This window comes from Thalassophryne amazonica, chromosome 11, assembly GCF_902500255.1.
Source record: "Thalassophryne amazonica chromosome 11, fThaAma1.1, whole genome shotgun sequence".
In the NCBI taxonomy this organism is placed as follows: Eukaryota; Metazoa; Chordata; class Actinopteri; order Batrachoidiformes; family Batrachoididae; genus Thalassophryne; species Thalassophryne amazonica.
Window position 1 is genome coordinate 68,274,640 of NC_047113.1, and position 19,537 is coordinate 68,294,176.

Here is a 19,537-nt window from a genome sequence, read left to right on the forward strand (position 1 = left end):
GGGCAGGCTCGAAGATAGAAGACCCCGACGAGAGAGAGACCGCGTCCCACACGGCCTCCACCACCAACGGTCTGAAGAACACCGGAGCCGCCAAGTCCCGAATCCCCAGGTGACCTCTGTCTTCGGCTGTCGACCCTGGTACTGCTGGCAGAAAGCAGAGAAAAGATGAATGAGTGTAAATCCTTACACTCAGCGGTCTATAGTCTGTACACAGTTAGGAGGAGAACCTCCACCTCCGAATCACACACTCGTGCAGCTCCTAGTGTGACCACTTATCTGTAGCGCGGTTGTCGTCGTCACGCTCCACGCCACTTCCCAGATAAGGGTGAACACCACAGGATACCGGCTGCAACAAAAGTTCAGAATCCTACACAACGTGTTAATCAGCAGAGAGATTACCTCACGGTAGTCGATTTCTCGGCGAGGAGGTGGAGTCACGATCCGGCTTTTAAGATGGTGATGATGATGATGAACGAGTGACAGCTGGTGCAGGGGATGAATGACAGCTGTCACTTCTTCAGGGTCCGGCGCCCTCTCGTGCTTGGAGCCCGCACTCCAAGCAGGGCGCCCTCTGGTGGTGGTGGGCCAGCAGTACCTCCTCTTCAGCGGCCCACATAACATTTTTCATCCTGACCATGTAATTCTTTTGTTACCTCCGCCAAGGAGGTTATGTTTTCGGTTGAGTTTGTTTGTCTGTTTGTCTGTTTGTCAGCAGGATAACTAAAAACGTTTGGAACGGATTTTGAAATTTTGTGGAGTGGTTGGAAATGACAAGAAGAACAAATGAGTAAAGTGGTGATCCGGATCACGATCCAGATCCAGGAATTTTTTAAAGGATTCTTCACCATTGCGGGATAGGGGGAATTTTGACATTCTAGTTTCTAACTCCACAAAAACAAGGCAGAAAGGCTTGAAAAAAATTAGGGTGTAACATAGTCAAATGTTCTATCAAACAACAAAGTTTGGTGATGATCGGATCCGGATTCTGGATCTGGTGATCCAGAATCAGGGGCGTAGGCAGAAATCATAAAACGGGTGGGCCCAGAAAAAAATCAGACGGGCCCAACCTTTGGGGTTGTAGGTAAGGTGTAGGTATTATAATACACCGTTTGAAAAAGTATGCCTCATTTGGACATCGCAAGCAACGTTATCACTTAGCCTACAGCACTGGCAAAGTGAGCACACAGACGCGACATGTCAGACACAAGTACTCTTTATGGATAGTGCAAGCTGCAGTGCAGCGCCACACACACACACACAGTGCAAGTCTGGTAGCCTACTTGGCTGGGCCTAATGCTGCATTTATACGTAACGACGACAAGTCACGAATGCCACGAAGTACACATTCTTGGCCGCTGATCACGAATGTGATGATTCGGGGCAGAGGCATCAGGTGTCCTCAGGAACTGCTGCAACCTGATACCACACGTTACGATTAATGGCACATGTTGCTGGAGAATTATCAGGAACCATTACGCACGGTCAAGAATAGTGTTCTGTGTTGTTGCGTGCTATTGTGCGTAACAGCGCATCATTGAGTTCTGTCATGTTGTGAACGAGGTGAATTGTCTCCACACACAAACCCATATTCATCCAACTGAATTCAGATCGCCCCAGTTTTTCAGAACTTTGTGACTGCATGCGTAGTTGGGCTCTGTGCCATGGAGTGGTGCAGAGAGGAGGAGGAGACGGACAGAGCCAGATGTGTGGCTTCATGCGGCTCTCGTTTCGCGCATTTTCCCAAACATCAGGCACATGCAGCAGGTGAAACACCTGCAGGAGCACGCTGAAGAGCACAGAAATTAGACTTTTAGCCGACTTGGAGTCAGCAGTCAAACTGAATGCGGTGCAGCAGGGTTTAATTCTTCCTCAAGTCGTGTCAAAACGCTTCTTCCTCCGCCGGACTGGAGGAGGTGCAGAGATGTCTGACTGCACGTGAGTCTCCTCTCGCCCCTCTGATTCCTCAGACTCGTTCTCCTGCTCATCGGTTACAACAGCAGGCGGAACACCTGCAGGAGCATCCTGAGGAGCTTCAGCAGGAACTGTGGAACGACATTTGGAGCCGAGTTTAATTGTGCGCACGTGACAGAAAACTAATTTGTCGTGGCGCGCAGTGAAATGTGACGCCGCATTACAAGTCGTGTCAAAACTTGACAGTTTCCGTGTCACTTCGTAATAACGCGTGACAGTTTGGGCTCCAAGAACCATCACAGGAACCACTACGAACGTTGTCACGTTCTATTAAGGATCAATTCTCATCAAGACGGATCAATACGCTCAGTTCCTCCATGACATGAGACGAAATGAGGGTGGTGTGTGACATTCGTGGAAGATGTTTTGACAGGCAAAAACATGCTCCACGAATATCAAGAATATCACGCACCAACACGCACTATTAAGAAACTATTCAGATGCGTTGTCACATTAAGACTGTCAGGAATGTGTCACGAATGACAGAAAAATTCGTAACATGTCTTGGTTATGTGTAAACGCACCTTAAACCCAAAACGTCAATAGGTATTTAAATAAGGCATTGTTTCAAAAATGAATTCCAAGTTTAATGATGAACACATCTTAGCCAACTGCACAGACGCTGTGTGCACAGTTACACAGACGCAAAGTGTCAGACACAAGCACCCCATGGACAATGCAAGCAGCAACGCAATGCTTAGTCATGTAAAGTCCTTTAAAATAAAAATTCAAAATATATCCGCAACATGAAAACAGGTTGGCTCGGTGGCCAAATTATGAAACTGATAAACAATGGAAACCATGGCTCGGTGGCCAAATTAAAAACCATCAGAACGGACACCAACGTGATTCGTGGTAGTTGCAATATAATATTAACAATTAGGCCTATTTAGAAGAAAAAAGTAATTAATGGTCTCACACTTACATTTGATGACTCCTTTTAATGCATGCTACAGCAGGAGACGACGGAGTTTTTTGTTGAACTCACAGACTGAATGCATGGAGAGTGCATTCAGTCTGTGAGTCAACATGGATGTTCTGGTGGACGTTTTTATCCGATTAACAGTAGAAAACAGTGAAATCCGCTAAGTAGTCAGCGCTATTTTTTGCAATTATTATAGATGTTTTAAGGCTGTAAAACTCCTCACTACACACTTTATACACTTGTGTAAACACTCTCTTTTTTCTTCTGTGCGAGAAGATTATTAACAGACACGCAGAACACAATGCGCGTACTCTCCCTTCGCTCACTGAGGTACGGATGCGGGACCCGCAAAGAATCCAAGTCCTCTCTCGGTGGCCACGGAGCTCTGCGGCTGCGGTCAACATTCGCATCCATACAGCAAGTGTAGTCTCTGGACCTGTTGCCAGATTTGGCACAATTCTGCACAGCAGACAGGAGGGCAGTGTGAGTGGCCCGCTGCTGCATTTACCGAGCCCGCAGAAAGCACATTGGAGGCAGTGAGAGCAATCGCGGTGATGTCGACCGGTGCCGCGACCGGCCCGCCTGATAAGGACGCAGAACACAATGGACCGTTAAAAAAAAAAAGCATGCAAAATTGCTCTTAAAAAAATCCACGAAACTGCGAGGCCGCGAAAGGTGAACCTCATTATAGCGAGGGACCACTGTACTCTGAAAATGAATTAATAAAAATCACAGAAGATGAACCAGATTTTTTTGACAAAATGTATTAATTGTCGCTCAGTGCTAATGCAATACCATATCATAGGAATACAATGAGGCAAGAACAGGTGACTATCGAGTGTCAACTCAGCCTTCTCATTGGATGGGGCGGGCCTGGCTGACAAGTGGGTGGGCCCAGGCCCATCCAGGCCCACCCCTGGCTACGCGTAAGTCCAGAATATGCAAAAATATAAGGAAAATAGAACATGTGTCAGTGTGAGGTGACAAATGAAGCTAGAGATGCACAACTAACACCAAATTGTAGCTGAATCTGTACTGATTCAGTAAGGTGTCATCAGATTTGATGTAGCTTCAAATGTTATGGAGCTAGATCCAGAAGAAAACCGCCATTACTGAAAATCATTTTTATACAATAACGTTTGAACTAATAAAGACATAAAAGTGATTCCAAGTTCTAGTGGTATGTTTTCATGGTCAAGGATGTCAAATATACAGGAAAGAAAAGTGTATGTATCATAGTTTTGGTTGTAACACTGAATTGTTGAATAGATCACTGTGCTAAGGAGGGAATCTCTTTAGGGTCAGTGACCCTATGGCCTTGGCGGAGGTTTGCACTCTCTGAGTGCTTCTAGTTTAATGTGCCATTTGAGAATATACTGGCTGGTGTATTTGAGAGTTACACACTGTCTTGCCGTTTATTTTTTGTGAAATACAAATGCTTGCAGATGCCTTCTGAATTTTAATGTTTACACATTTATTCATTCTATGAGTTTGACTGAGACTTTTTTTTATTAATGAGGTGCTTTAGCAAACTTAGTCTGCACTATACAGCTGTTGATTAATAGGTTGTCATGGCAGCAGGCCAGTAATTAAGATACACGTCATGTGTACCATGACCCTGAAATGTTCCACGGCTATAAACACACACCCACTCGTCCACAAAGTTGCCTTTTAGTATATGTAAATTAGACATCTATTTTGTTTCTCTATTAACAGTTAAAGTGACAATAATTTGTTTAATCTTCCTATAACATGTCAATAACACATTTGTAACATTATCTTTGCAAACCTCTTCAGCAACCCAAAACTCAGCTCAGCAGGACCCTGCAATCCAGTCTAGGAGTAGATAATCTCTTCTTTTTTTATGCCAGTTTTTCTGATTTGAAAATCAAGCAGATGGCACAGACAAGACAGTTGCATCTGGATATACAATAGTAGCCATGTGCAAGCAGATGCTTTTTAACCTCTGCATCGTGTGTGTCGTTTCACTCCCTCATCACTCCACTTGGGACGCGAACTCACAATGCGAGGCGGGTTCTCTGACCAGAAGGCTAAAACCCATGGGCCCTAGTGTCTTAATCCAGAGCGTCTTTTGGCATTGGGGAGTGATGTTTACTGACAACCATATGCACAGCAACTCCTGCTGGCCACCTTCACACTAAGAGCTGTGTCACACACAATCTCTTGCTTGATGGATCTTAACCCCAATGACTTTGACCTTAATTCAAACTTTGTTGGAACAAATCAGATTGAAAATCCAGCTCTTTGACCTTGACTTTTATCATGTTGCACTTTTAAGGTACAACCCCAATTCCAATGAAGTTGGGACATTGTGTAAAATGTAAATAAAAACAGAATAGAATTATTTAAAAATCCTCTTCAACTTATACTCAATTGAATAAAACTTTGTGAACAACTGCATGAAAAAATAGTCCAACAGTTTAAGAACAATGTTTCTCAACATTCAATTGCAAGAAATTTAGGGATTCCATCATATACAGTCGATGATATAATCAGAAGATTCAGAGAATCTGGAGAACTTTCTACCCATAAGCGGCAATGCCGAAAACCAACATTGAATGCACGTGACCTTCGATCCGTCAGGTGGCACTGCATTAAAAAACAACATCAATGTGTAAAGGAGCTTAACACGTGGGCTCGGGAACACTTTAGAAAACCATTGTCAGTTAACACAGTTTGTCGCTACATTGGCAAGTTAAAACTCTACCATGCATAGCGAAAGCCACCTTCTCTGAGCCTGAGCTCATTTGAAATGGACGCAAAATGGAAAAGTGTGCTGTGGTCTGATAAGTCTACATTTCAAATTGTTTTTGGAAATCATGGACGTCATGTCGTCCGGACAAAAGAGGAAAAAGACCATCCAGGTTGTTACCAGCGCAAAGTTCAAAAGCCAGCATCTGTGGTGGCATGGGGGTGTGTTAATGCCCATGACATGGACAATGTACACATCTGTGATGGCACCATCAATGCTGAAAGGTACATCCAGGTTTTGGAGCAACACATGCTGCCATCCAAGCAATGTCTTTTTCAGGGACGTCCCTGCTTATTTCAGCAACACAATGCCAAACCACATTCTGCACGTGTTACAACAGCGTGGCTTCATAGTAAAACAGTGCGAGTACTAGACTGGCCTGCCTGCAGTCCAGACCTGTCGCCCATTGAAAATGTGTGATGCATTATGAAGCGCAAAATCCGACAATGGAGACCCCGGACTGTTGAACAACTGAAGTCGTACATCAAGCAAGAATGGGAAAGAATTCTATCTACAAAGCTTCAACAATTAGTGTTCTCAGTTTCCAAACACTTATTGAGTGTTGTTAGAAGGAAAGGTGATGTAACACAGTGGTAAACATACCACTGTCCCAGCTTTTTTGAAATGTGTTGCAGGCATCCATTTCAAAATGAGCAAATATTTGCACAAAGACAAAAAAGCCTATCAGTTTGAACATTAAATATCTCGTCTTTGTGGTGTATTCAATTGAATATAGGTTGAAGAGGATTTGCAAATCATTGTATTCTGTTTATATTTACATTTAATACAATGTCCCAACTTCATTGAAATTGGGGTTATAATACTGTGGTCGACCTTCATTGATGTACTAAGTGTAGCCAAAGAATCTGCAAACAGTTTGTCCACAAATAGACATACAGGCACAACCTTGACCTCAGTGATTGACCTGTAGCAAATTTGACCACACCTGGGCAATTCAGGGATCCAATTACATACATATATTTGTAAGGGCCCAGGCGTGATGGACTGGTGTCCCATCCAGGTGGATTCTTAGATATTTAATACTAAAGAATCTGGGAATAAGCAACATTGCCAATGGGACTCAGGAGCCTGTATTTTTTTTTCTTTCTTTCTACATATGTGTGCCAGTTTTGGTGGAAATCACAGTGTTTTTTTTGTTGTTGTTGTTGTTTTTTACCAAAGTAAACTGTTGAAGGGGAATTTTGCGACTGACAATCTGCCACATATTAAGTTTAGTAGAAATTGGACAAAGGATCTGTGAGTAGTAGTGGAATAAACAAATAAACACTGACAAAAACAAATTTTTGTGTGAATTTTAGTTGCAACAGTCATGACAGTCCAAACTGCTAGGGTTTTTTTTTAAGTGGATGGCATGGGGGGGCGGTGTTTAATGATCTCTTTCTGTGGAGACATTTTGGGCAGCATACTGAGACTGTGTGGCCATGACTGTGTGGCTTCTCCTAACACAGCTGTCAACACAGTCCAAAAGAAATTACTGGGACATGATGTTTACTTGTGTTTATTTTATCAGACGTGACAAGAGTAAAACATTTAGAGCTTCTTGCAGCATTTTTGGAGTCGCTCTATGCTTTTTCCACTAACGGCCATAAGATTTATCTGCTTTTAGCTCACAAATTAGATTTTTTAAAGATTAAATGAAGTAAAGGCTTGGTCATTGTTCAACACAGCTGCACATGTGCAGATGAGCCAGAGGGAGCACACATTAGATGTTGTTGTGTCGTTGGTGGTGATATTCTGCATGTCAGGAGGTTGGTGTCTCTATAAGGTTTGTGTTCCTGTGTTCTGACAGAACCAGAGTATAGATCAGCACATCAACACCTGGAGAAACATAATTTTGCTGCCACACCATTTTTTTCCTCCTCTATCAACTTCATGACCTACATGTCACCTGCATTTCAGGTATTTCCACTTTTAACTGCACACTGTGGGCAATTAAGTCCCAAGAAGTGAGCGTGTTTAATTATGTTTCTGCTCTTTTAGGCAAGAGTTTTGCAAGTGCATGTCACAAAGGGGCTCAATTGGTCCCCTGTCAGCAAGTGGATCTTTGTTTTTTTATGCTAACATGCATTTATGCACTGTGCTGCATACAGACATCTGTTCCTAGGCTTGTGTGCATCCCTGTAATGCAAGAACGTGGCGAAATTTGTGTATCACATGCTCAAACAGGCCTTTGTGCAGAAGCAAACTACAATTTGTCCTTGAGAGGAGAACAGTGTTGTTCACATAATGTTGACAGCTTTACTGATATTACACTGATCTATGTCTTCTTTGTCTAAATGTAACAGAATATGCATTTCTGTCCAGCCATCCTTCCATAGAGATTCATCCAGGATGGGTTTATGTTGATAGCAGCCTTGCTAAACCAGCTCAGACCTCCCTCTTTCCTGTTACAACCACCAGCTCCTCCTCAAGACCCCTTAAAGGTCCCAAGTTACATGTAGTGTAGTACATTGGTGGATGGCCTTGGCTTTAAGATGCATGAACACTCATTTTTTCCAGACTTTTTACTGTGGTCTTGGATTCCTTGGTCTTGACTTTAGCTTGAGCTTCTTCTTTGATTCCTTGGCCTTGGCTTTGTCTGTAGTCTTGGACATGTTCATTGATTCCTTGACTCTGACCTTGACCTTGGCCTTTGTCTTTTAATCCTTCAACCTGGGTTTGGTCATTTAAAAAAATGTATTTTAAAGACATTGAAATTGCTGTGGCAGCAATTTTAAATATAACAATCTTTGTATGATCCATTTAATATATAATATTATGTGTATATATATATATATATATATATATATATATATATATATATATATATATATATATATATATATATATATATATATAAAATATTTTTTCTTTCTTTCTTTTATAACTTGGCCTTGAGGTTTCAAGTGTTAGCCTTGGTCTTCAGAGGTGAAAGACTTAAGACTTAGCCTTGAAGGTTTGGGCTTTATCTCCAGACCTTGTCAGATGCAATGTGTAATCCCTCCAGCATAATCTGCTCAAATGTCTCCTCCCGGGTAGCCATGGTTGGAAGCATCCTACTCGGATACCAAAATTGACTTAACTCATCTACATACTAAGTAGTAGTTGTTTTACTTTGAGCTCTTTCTGTATGACAGACACCTTGACTCTGTCACTTAAGGTGCATTCTATCACCCTGCAAGGTAAAAGAGTTTGATTTTCTGGCACTACCCAATGTTTCTGACCAACTACTACTGTTGGAAAATAGATTGAAAATCAAACTGAGACCATCAAAATCCAGCTCAGGTCAGGCATCCCAGTTTTTGACTAAAGACTAAAAGATACTTGAACTTCTTCACTTAAGACAGGAACCCCTCCCAACCTATAGGAAGTAACCCACCTGTTTCTGGCAGAGGATCGTTGTATCATATTTTGAGGATTTTCATATGAGCTGCTTCCTACTCATTTCTAATCCTCCCCAGTGGGGACTGAGTGACACTTTCTGAAGAACCCAATAGAATTATGTCATTTACAAAAATCAGTGAAGAAATATGGATTCATTTTTTGTCTGTTTTTCTTTTTGTTATGTATCCATACTGTAAGATAATTTCATTATTCTGTTACCAGGTCTGGGGCAACACAGTGGCTTACTGGTTAGCACTGTTGCCTCACAGTGAGAAGGTCATGGTATCGATACCCAACTATGGCCTTTCTGAGTTTGCATGTTCTTCCCATGTTTGTGTGTGTTCCCTCCACATGCTCTGGCTTCCTCCCACACCCAAAGACATGCAGGTTAGGTGAATTGGACATTTTAAATTGTCAGTAGGTGTGCGTGCATGTGTGAAAGTGTTTGACTATATGTGGCCCTGCGACAGACTGCTGTCCTGTCCAGGGTGTACCCTGGCTCATGCCCTATGACTGCTGGGATAGGCCCCATGCCCCCCGCAACCTGATCTTGGATAAGTGGTTGAAGATGAGTGTGTGTTACATTAGAGTTGCAACTGTGAATTTCAGGTTTGCATTTGAGCCAGCATTATTTGCAAAGTAATTTCAGAAAACATATCATGCCAACTCTGGCAAAAAACGAGGGTAATACAACTAAATTGTGAAGCACCACAAGCAGGAATTGAAATTTCTGTATGCTTGTATATTGTGTCTGTTTTGGCAGATAATAAATGTGAATAAGAATTTTCACATCAGCAGATCTTACTGTTTGATTGTCCCTGTGGACTCTATTTAGTCAACTTTGTTACTTCTGAGGGCCATTGGCATACCTGCAGAGTCTCTGAGACTGTGATTGGCGAACTAACCTTGGGGCCACAGGAGCTCTTGTTGGCTCACGGTTGATGGCCTGTTGGCAGTCAGGTTGAAGTGAGCTCCAGAGCCCAAGAGTGCCACGGTTACCAGATGGTCAAGGTGGCAATCTCCAGTCCTCTGCTCACCTGGCTGAGTTAAGACTTCCATAACCAAGTGCCCACAGGAAACAGTCACGTTTGCTTTCTCAGCCTCTGCCAAGGCTCTGGCTTCCATCCTACATCCACACCCACCACCGCTGCTTTGGGTCACAGAGGCTATGAGGGATTGCACAAAAACAAGATGGCAAAGATGGAGAGATTTGATGTCCCTACTTATCCCACTGCCAGGTTGTTATCTTTATACATGACACACCATTGCAGAGTGAGTCACACTGATTTTTTTAAAAATCTGGTCCTTCTGTAAACAGTTAATTTTCATTGTCCAACTTTCAGTCCCCATTTGTGTGGGAGAGAATCCTGGAAAAGGATGCTATCCCTTTGAAAGGTTTTATCATTGTCATGCTATTCTGAAGAGGCTGCTGCCTTTAAAGGATTATTCAAATTCCTTCTTTTGATATTTTGCATGTTTTGTGAAGCAACACTTTAAACAAGTTTGCTTGTGGGTGTAGATCTCAAGTTGTAGCTTATTTTCAGCCAATGCATAAATACATATTATTGTATTTGTGTTTTTTGATTTATATTGATTTTGGGTTCATGGAAGTTCAAATTGTAAAGGTTTTTATGTTTGTTTTTTGCTTGGTTTTTGTAGTTTTTGCTTTCGGCTGGGGTGAAGGAGTGAAACTCTTGTGACAGTGACATACTGTGCAGAAATGTGTAAAGTCAGCTTTTGAAACAGTTACAAGCAAGTAACAAAATTTTGTTTCTGCCATTTTTTTTCCAGCTTTCCCTGTTTCTATCCTCACATCTTCCTTACAAAAGGTTACATAAAATCAATGCCTACCAAGTGAAATCAATAGTGTCCGAGCAGAGGTTTTCTCCTGTACTTTATCTGTTTGATTTGTTTAGCTTCACGGAGCACACCAACCTTATCTACACGCCTTCAGCAATGCTGAAAACACACTTGATCTTATTGATAGCTTATGCTAATGCCATATGTTCAAAGGACTTGACATTTTCTCGAAAAGAAAACTTAATTCATAGGGTTTTCTCAAATGGTTTGTGCCTGGCTTGAACTAACTCTCCACCTTCTTTTTCCTCACCACCTTCCAGTTCCTCCTGTCATCCGAGTGTACCCAGAGAGCCAAGCTAGGGAGCCGGGCGTGACTGCCAGCCTGCGCTGCCACGCTGAGGGCATCCCCAGCCCCCAGCTGTCCTGGCTGAAAAATGGCATGGACATCACCACCAAGCTGTCCAAACAGCTCACACTGCAAGGTGCAGACTAAATTTACCATCCACAGCCTGTACACCATAATAGCCTGACTTAGATAACTATTACACATTACTCCTGTTACTATAGCAGCCACTATACAGCCCTAACAATACTGTTCTCCTAGTTGCAGCCAGTGTTATTGTACCTTTGGCCTTAAGGGTTCACATGCTTTTTCAATGCAAGGACTCCCAAGGCATTTTCAAGACATTTGGTATTGCCTATTTTTAAATTCAATTTAGAAAATGAAACAAACCTGTACAATACAGAATACTGTACAATAGACGAAAAGTCCATGCTCTTTGTTACTTCCTACAATCCAGTATTTTATTTTTTATTTATTTATATTTAATTTTATGCCTTGGCCTTGGGGGTTTGGGCAGTGACAACAATACTGTTTACAGGTAGTACACAGTTTGACTTTTATTAGTTTAGTCATTTTAGATTAGTAGTTTTGACACTTTCACTCTGAGAAAATTGGACTTTTTAATGAGCTTTTTTATACATCACATTTACTAATTAGGCATACCGGCAGGCCTGATGGGCCCTTCACTAAAGAAGTTGAACAGTTTGTTAATTATAGTATATCAACACTCACACACACACACACACACACACACACACACACACACACACACACACACACACACACACACACACACACACACACACACACACACACACACACACACACACACATATACATACATATGTGTGTATGTACACTCAACAAAAATATAAACGCAACACTTTTGGTTTTGCTCCCATTTTGTATGAGATGAACTCAAAGATCTAAAACTTTTTCCACATACACAATATCACCATTTCCCTCAAATATTGTTCACAAACCAGTCTAAATCTGTGATAGTGAGCATTTCTCCTTTGCTGAGATAATCCATCCCACCTCACAGGTGTGCCATATCAAGATGCTGATTAGACACCATGATTGGTGCACAGGTGTGCCTTAGACTGCCCACAATAAAAGGCCACTCTGAAAGGTGCAGTTTTATCACACAGCACAATGCCACAGATGTCGCAAGATTTGAGGGAGCATGCAATTGGCATGCTGACAGCAGGAATGTCAACCAGAGCTGTTGCTCGTGTATTGAATGTTCATTTCTCTACCATAAGCCGTCTCCAAAGGCGTTCCAGAGAATTTGGCAGTACATCCAACCAGCCTCACAACCGCAGACCACGTGTAACCACACCAGCCCAGGACCTCCACATCCAGCATGTTCACCTCCAAGATCGTCTGAGACCAGCCACTCAGACAGCTGCTGAAACAATCGGTTTGCATAACCAAAGAATTTCTGCACAAACTGTCAGAAATCGTCTCAGGGAAGCTCATCTGCATGCTCGTCGTCCTCATTGGGGTCTCGACCTGACTCCAGTTCGTCGTCGTAACCGACTTGAGTGGGCAAATGCTCACATTGCCTCATGCAGTGAATGCATTTGGCACGTTGGAGAGGTGTTCTCTTCACTGATGAATCTCGGTTCACACTGTTCAGGGCAGATGGCAGACAGCGTGTGTGGCGTCATGTGGGTGAGCGGTTTTCTGATGTCAATGTTGTAGATCGAGTGGCCCATGGTGGCGGTGGGGTTATGGTATGGGCAGGCGTCTGTTATAGACGAAGAACACAGGTGCATTTTATTGATGGCATTTTGAATGCACAGAGATATCGTGACGAGATCCTGAGGCCCATTGTTGTGCCATACATCCAAGAACATCACCTCATGTTGCAGCAGGATAATGCACGGCCCCATGTTGCAAGGATCTGTACACAATTCTTGGAAGTTGAAAATGTCCCAGTTCTTGCATGGCCGGCATACTCACCGGACATGTCACCCATTGAGCATGTTTGGGATGCTCTGGACCGGCGTATACGACAGCGTGTACCAGTTCCTGCCAATATCCAGCAACTTCGCACAGCCATTAAAGAGGAGTGGACCAACATTCCACAGGCCACAATTGACAACCTGGTCAACTCTATGCGAAGGAGATGTATTGCACTGCATGAGGCAAATGGTGGTCACACCAGATACTGACTGGTATCCCCCCCAATAAAACAAAACTGCACCTTTCAGAGTGGCCTTTTATTGTGGACAGTCTAAGGCACACCTGTGCACTAATTATGGTGTCTAATCAGCATCTTGATATGGCACACCTGTGAGGTGGGATGGATTATCTCAGCAAAGAAGTGCTCACTATCACAGATTTAGACTGGTTTGTGAACAATATTTGAGGGAAATGGTGATATTGTGTATGTGGAAAAAGTTTTAGATCTTTGAGTTCATCTCATACAAAATGGGAGCAAAACCAAAAGTGTTGCGTTTATATTTTTGTTGAGTATATGTACATACTGGTATGGCAGAACATTCGGGGAGTATCATGCTATGAACTTGTCATGATTCAGCCTGTTCTGGGCTCTTGTGATGATCTGCACTCGTGTATCAGTCTTCGATCCTGTGTCTTTAATTTTCTGATATATTGAGGTCACCGGTTTTGTTTTCTGTTCATCATGCTTTAGTCATGAGTCAAGTTCCATTCTCGTTTGTGTCCAGCCTTTTTTTTCCCTTTGTGTAATCATTAGTTGTATCAGCTGTTTGTTTTGATTTTATCATATGTTAAATTATCTGTTTATCTTACTTAGGCCATGTGTTAGTTCCAGTCTAGTTTATCTGAGCCTTTGTTTCTGTTGTTGATTTCTTTTCAGTACTTAGATTTGTTCTCTGGTTAATTCTTTGTTTTTTCATGTTAAGTCTTCATTTTATTTGTACTTGGGTTTTGTTCATTAGTTGTTTTGACATTTTGTTTAGATCAGGGGTGGCCAAGTTCGGTCCTCAAGAGCCACCTTCTTGACACTCTTAGTTGTCTCCCTGCTCCAACACACCTGAATCCAATGAAAGGCTCATTAAAAGTCTGCGAGTCTTTCATTGGATTCAGGTGTGTTGGAGCAGGGAGACAACTAAGAGTGTCAGGAAGGTGGCTCTCGAGGACCGAACTTGGCTACCTCTGGTTTAGATCATGGTGGTTTTAGGTTCATCTATGAGTTGGCCCCAATTCTCTTTGCTTTTGTCTTACTGCACTCTCGTATCTGATGTTCAGGGTTTGGTGTGGGTGTGTCCTGTCCCTTCTGTTTGCCACACCCCGCTTCCAGGTTGTTCTCCAGCACCTGTGTCTTGTTCTCTAATTACCACTGGTTCTATTTAAGTCCTTTGTGTTTGCCACCTCACTGCCAGTTTGTTGAATTTCCACATTCACTTACCAGCCTTCCATGGGTCTGGTTCTTTTGTCTACCCGTGTATCAACCTCACCTTGTTTTTGACCTCTCACTAGTCTCAGCCTCTGTATCCTGCATTGCCATGTTAGAGAAACCTGCTTGTTTTTGGACGACGACCCTGCGTACTCCTTCCAGTTTTGTTTACTTGGCTGATTGACCACCAGTGTACCAAAACTTTGCTTGTTTTCTCAGATGAAGCTTTTTATCCTCCTAAGCCTGCAGTATGAGTCTTACATTTGTTTTCAATCCTGTTTGTACCCCGCCTCGGCCCTTGCCTGGCAGAACTTGCTCATAGATATTGAGTTTTCATCAGAATGAAATCATTCAAATTATTTAATCATCAAGCAGAATGATTGGGATAGTTATTCTGAAGCTCAAAGATTTTGGGTTCATAAATGACCCACACAAGCATGAATATGGATCTGCTATGTAACTTTGTCACACTTTTAACTAAAATGCTTCTTCTGAAATTCCACATTTGGGGGTGTGGAAAAAAATGATTAGTGTTTTACATTGAAATATTAACTTTTTGAAGTTTTACATTTACACCTTCCAAACCTACAGCGGTGAAATTTTGCAGTAAAATTCTTTGATGCTCAAACAGAAATTTATCCAGTGTCATAATGCCTATCTTACAATCTGATTTTGACCTCCTATAGTTTTGCATTCTCGCCCTAACAATCGTCTTGCTGCCCTTGTACCATATTAAAAGGCTGTTATGTAACAGCGAAATGGTAGCTGAATATGGCAGCACAGATGTGGCTTTTTTATATCTTTTTGATTGCCAGACTGCTTTTGTATCTGTCCCTTGTTATGTTCCTCAAAGCTAATGGAAGTGAGGTGCACATCAGCAACGTGCACTTTGAGGACACCGGTGCATACACCTGCATTGCCAAAAATGAAGCCGGTGTGGATGAGGACATCTCTTCACTGTTTGTGGAAGACTCTGCTCGCAAAACATGTAAGTACAAGCCATGGCGTCAGCCTCTTTCATTTTTATTTACTTATTCATCCTACAAAGCAATAATCAAGTCTCAGCGCTGGAAATAATAATGATCTTGTCTACAATTACCTACAAGTACCTGGTTAGGAATCTTTTCCACTCATTCATGGACATTTCCATCTATTTAAGAAAACATGTCTTCTTTGTTGTTTCACACTCAAACACTGCACCCTTCTTTTTCTCCTTATATTTTGGACTAATTATCATTTAAGGTGTTGTGGGGGTCTTTCCCACCATACACTGAGAGGCAGGATGCATCCTGGACTGATACCAAGACTGGAACTGTTGGTTAATATCTTGATTGTTTTCCCAGTAATTGTTTCATCTAGATAGGAAAGTCATCAGGAGGCTCATCCATGCCCTGCCTGCTCTATACACTGCAATATAAATGTCCAAGTAAATACACACAAGTCTTTAGTGGTGTATTTAACTATATTTGACTTCATCAGATAACGTCTGTGTAACTTCATTATGAATTTATTCATACCAATCGATCACAAATGTTTTGCCAATCAGTACGAGGTCTGTTAGAAAAGTATCGGACCTTTTTATTTTTTTCAAAAACCATATGGATTTGAATCATGTGTGATTGCATCAGCCAAGCTTGAACCTTCGTGCGCATGCATGAGTTTTTTCACGCCTGTCGGTTGCGTAATTCGCCTGTGAGCAGGCTTTGTGTGAGCAGTGGTCCACCCTCTCGTCGTTTTTTATTGCGAATAAATGTCTGAACAATTTGCTAAAGACACCCGCAGCCTGCAAACACTGAACTGCTCACCTGTACCAAATAAAATATCCACTGTTTGCAAGTCATTTGCATCCTTTTGAAGTTCTAAAAAGTAATTATTTCTTTGAAATTATTATATGCTTTTCTTTGTAAATTTACTGGTGTATTGTAACAACATTCATATGAATAAAGCAAGTAGAGGTTAGTCGTGTGTAGGTCCTGGTGCTTATCCCTGGATTCCGCAGTGTGAAACAGATAAGGGTCTGAGACTAACCCTCGATGGGACACCAAGCAGATGTAGGTTACTTCTCCAGCCAAGGCTGGCACCCATGTAAGCCCAGGTGTGGTGAAATATTATCCAAGTATACAGACAGATGTGATGGGGAATCAAACCATGGTGTACATACTGTGTTGGTAACCCAACTTCTTATCTAACTTAGAGACCTGCTGTCTATATGAATAGATTTCTACTAAAATATATGAATGACAGCATGACAGAAGTACCTCTTTTGAACAAAAGTGGCTGGGGTTTTTTTGATGAAGAAATTTTTCTGGGTTTTTATTTATTTACTTCATTTTTGTTCAAGTATTTGTTATTCATTTCTCAATTTTGTTTCAGCATTTGCCATTTCAATCTAAATGACAGTCATGATTTACGTCTAGAAATATGTCATAAAATGAAAATACCTCCATCCAGGCATTAACATATTTTTAGAATTTCGATTTTGAAATGGATTGCACTGCAATGGATTGCAAAGGTGATTTCTATAGAATTTGCTTCTATTGTAGGTGCTGCAGTCATGCATGAAGTCTTGGGATAGGTTTTTTTTTTTTGTTGTTAATGCATTACAGTGTACTGATTTGAGGCTTGAAGGCAAACATTCACTCACTGACTCATGTGAGCTGGTTCATGGCAGACAGAACCGGGACAAACAGCGTGAGGCATAATAAGGTTTAATTCGAGGAAAAATACATCAATAAATATCTGTCTGAGGGCTTCTGCTGTCTGTTTTTGGACTTCTAATTGTACTGGCTCATGCTGGTTCAAGCTCATGTCCTTACCTACTTCAGATCTGGATGGATTAGGTCTTATTCAGCCCGTGACATGTCTGATAATCCATAATCCTAAATAAAACCTAGATAATTGAATAATGGATTTTGGTGCATAAAGATCTGGCACCACACTCCAGCTGGCTATACTAAAATACGTCATGGATGAAATGGTGTGAAATGGAGCCTGTTAATCACGAAATGGTGGTAAAATGTAACAAAATGGAGCAGACTGACTCCAGATATGATTCAATTAAGTACTTTTATTTACAAATTTTTAAGCAAAATTTAGCAAATTGGGGACTGATAATAATGAAACAGGGGGTAAAACGTAGTGAAATGGAGCAGACTGACACCAAATATTATTCAATTAAGTACTTTATTTTTTAGCAAAATGGGGACTGGTAATAACGAAATGGGGTAAAAGGTAACAAAATGGAGCAGACTGACCCATTGACTGTATGACATGTACTGAGCGCACCTCACAAAAAAACAAAACAAAACAGAAGCCAAACAATTACATAAAACTACTTATTTGGAGTCAGTGTTTTGTGGGCCGCTGAAGAGGAGGTACTGCTGGCCCACCACCACCAGAGGGCGCCCTGCTTGGAGTGCGGGCTCCAAGCACGAGAGGGCGCCAGACCCAGAAGAAGTGACAGCTGTCACTCATCCTCAGCACCAGCTGTCACTCATCATCATCACCATAAAGGCCGGACTGCAACTCCACCTCCTCGCCGAGAAATCAACTACCGAAGAGGTAATTTTCTCTGCTGACTCAAATCGTTGAGTGATAATCTGAACTTCTTTTGCAGTCGTTATCCTGTTGTGTCTGCCTTATCTGTGGGATTGGCGTTTGGTGTGATCAGCGACGGCTTCGCCTCACACCCCAAACCAGATTAGTGGTTAAACAGGAGCTGCACGAGTGTGTGATTGGAGGTGGAGGTGCTCCCTCCTGAGTGCAGACTGTGGATTACTGAGTGTGCGAATTCACACTCATCCATCCTGTCTTTGTTTTCTGCCAGCAGTACCAGGGTCGACAGCCGAAGACAGAGGCCACCTGGGGACTCGGGACTTGGCGGCTCCGGTGTTCTTCAGGCCGTTGGTGGTGGAAGCCGTGTGGGACGCGGCTCATCTCTCGTCGGGGGTCTTCTATCTTCGAGCCTGCCCACACGTCACTTGGTGTTAATTGACTTTACAGATCTTGTGTGTTTAGTTGTGTGTTGTCACAACATTAAATTGTTACTTTTTGGCTTATTCATTGTCCGTTCCTTTGTGCCCCCTGTTGTGGGTCCGTGCTACGACACCTTCCCAACAGTCAGTCTGGTTAACTCTGCTCCATTTCATTACATTTTACCCCCATTTCGTGATTATCAGTCCCCATTTGTCCCCATTTTGCTCCATTTCATATTTTAGTATGGCCACACTCCAGCTGTACATCGTCTGCCATCTCTCATCAGACTGTTCAAATCTGCTGTCCAAAACTATGAACATTCTCATAATCAGTCATTTGTGAGCCCATATTATAACCCTCCACAGTGCAACTGTTCATAATGATAAAACACAGTTGTTCAGTTGAACAACAGAGGGTTTTGTCGTCATTGTTGAGAGTCGTTAAGGTTATCGTGTGAGTGGTCTTGACTGTCTTGGGGATGGAAGAAAGTACAGACTTGTCATTGGCAGAAAGATGATGACCGACATCCTGATGCTGGTTTAAGGAAAGATTTTCCAATTTTATATTGTGGCAAACAGATTACCAGGCAGCTTGGTGTCTTTTGTTCTTCTGCAGAGCTGTCAATTATAAGAAAATGTGGATGAAAGATTCGACTAAATGTTCACAAGTAAGCTGAATTTTCCCACTTGAGAGCTCTCATATGCAGTGAGAAATATGCAGCACTGGTCATTTAAATCTGACGGGGGAAAAGTCGGAGAAACTGGTTCTGAACATTCTTGCTGAGCACCTCACTCATGCATGAAGGTGAAACAAACAGATGCAAACCTCATTAAATTTGCGAGAAGGCTGCATTGAGTTTTGACCCTCTCTCGTCATTTGCATTATTTTGGCATTTGATTAGCCACAGGAGATGGTCAGATATTATTATTGGACACACCAGTCAGAGAGCAGCCGAGTGAAATTTCCTCAGAAAGTTGC

At 42.1% G+C, this 19,537-nt stretch overlaps 1 protein-coding gene across 6 annotated transcripts in view; it reads left to right on the forward strand.

Moving 5' to 3' along the window:
* fstl5 (follistatin-like 5) overlaps positions 1–19,537 on the forward strand; it is a 661,980-nt gene that overhangs the window by 498,411 nt on the left and 144,032 nt on the right. For all 6 annotated transcript variants that reach the window (XM_034182069.1, XM_034182072.1, XM_034182073.1 and 3 more), the window contains 2 exons: positions 11,174–11,335; positions 15,438–15,572. In XM_034182069.1, the coding sequence (XP_034037960.1) occupies positions 11,174–11,335; positions 15,438–15,572 (297 nt within the window). The remainder of the gene's footprint in view (positions 1–11,173; positions 11,336–15,437; positions 15,573–19,537) is intronic.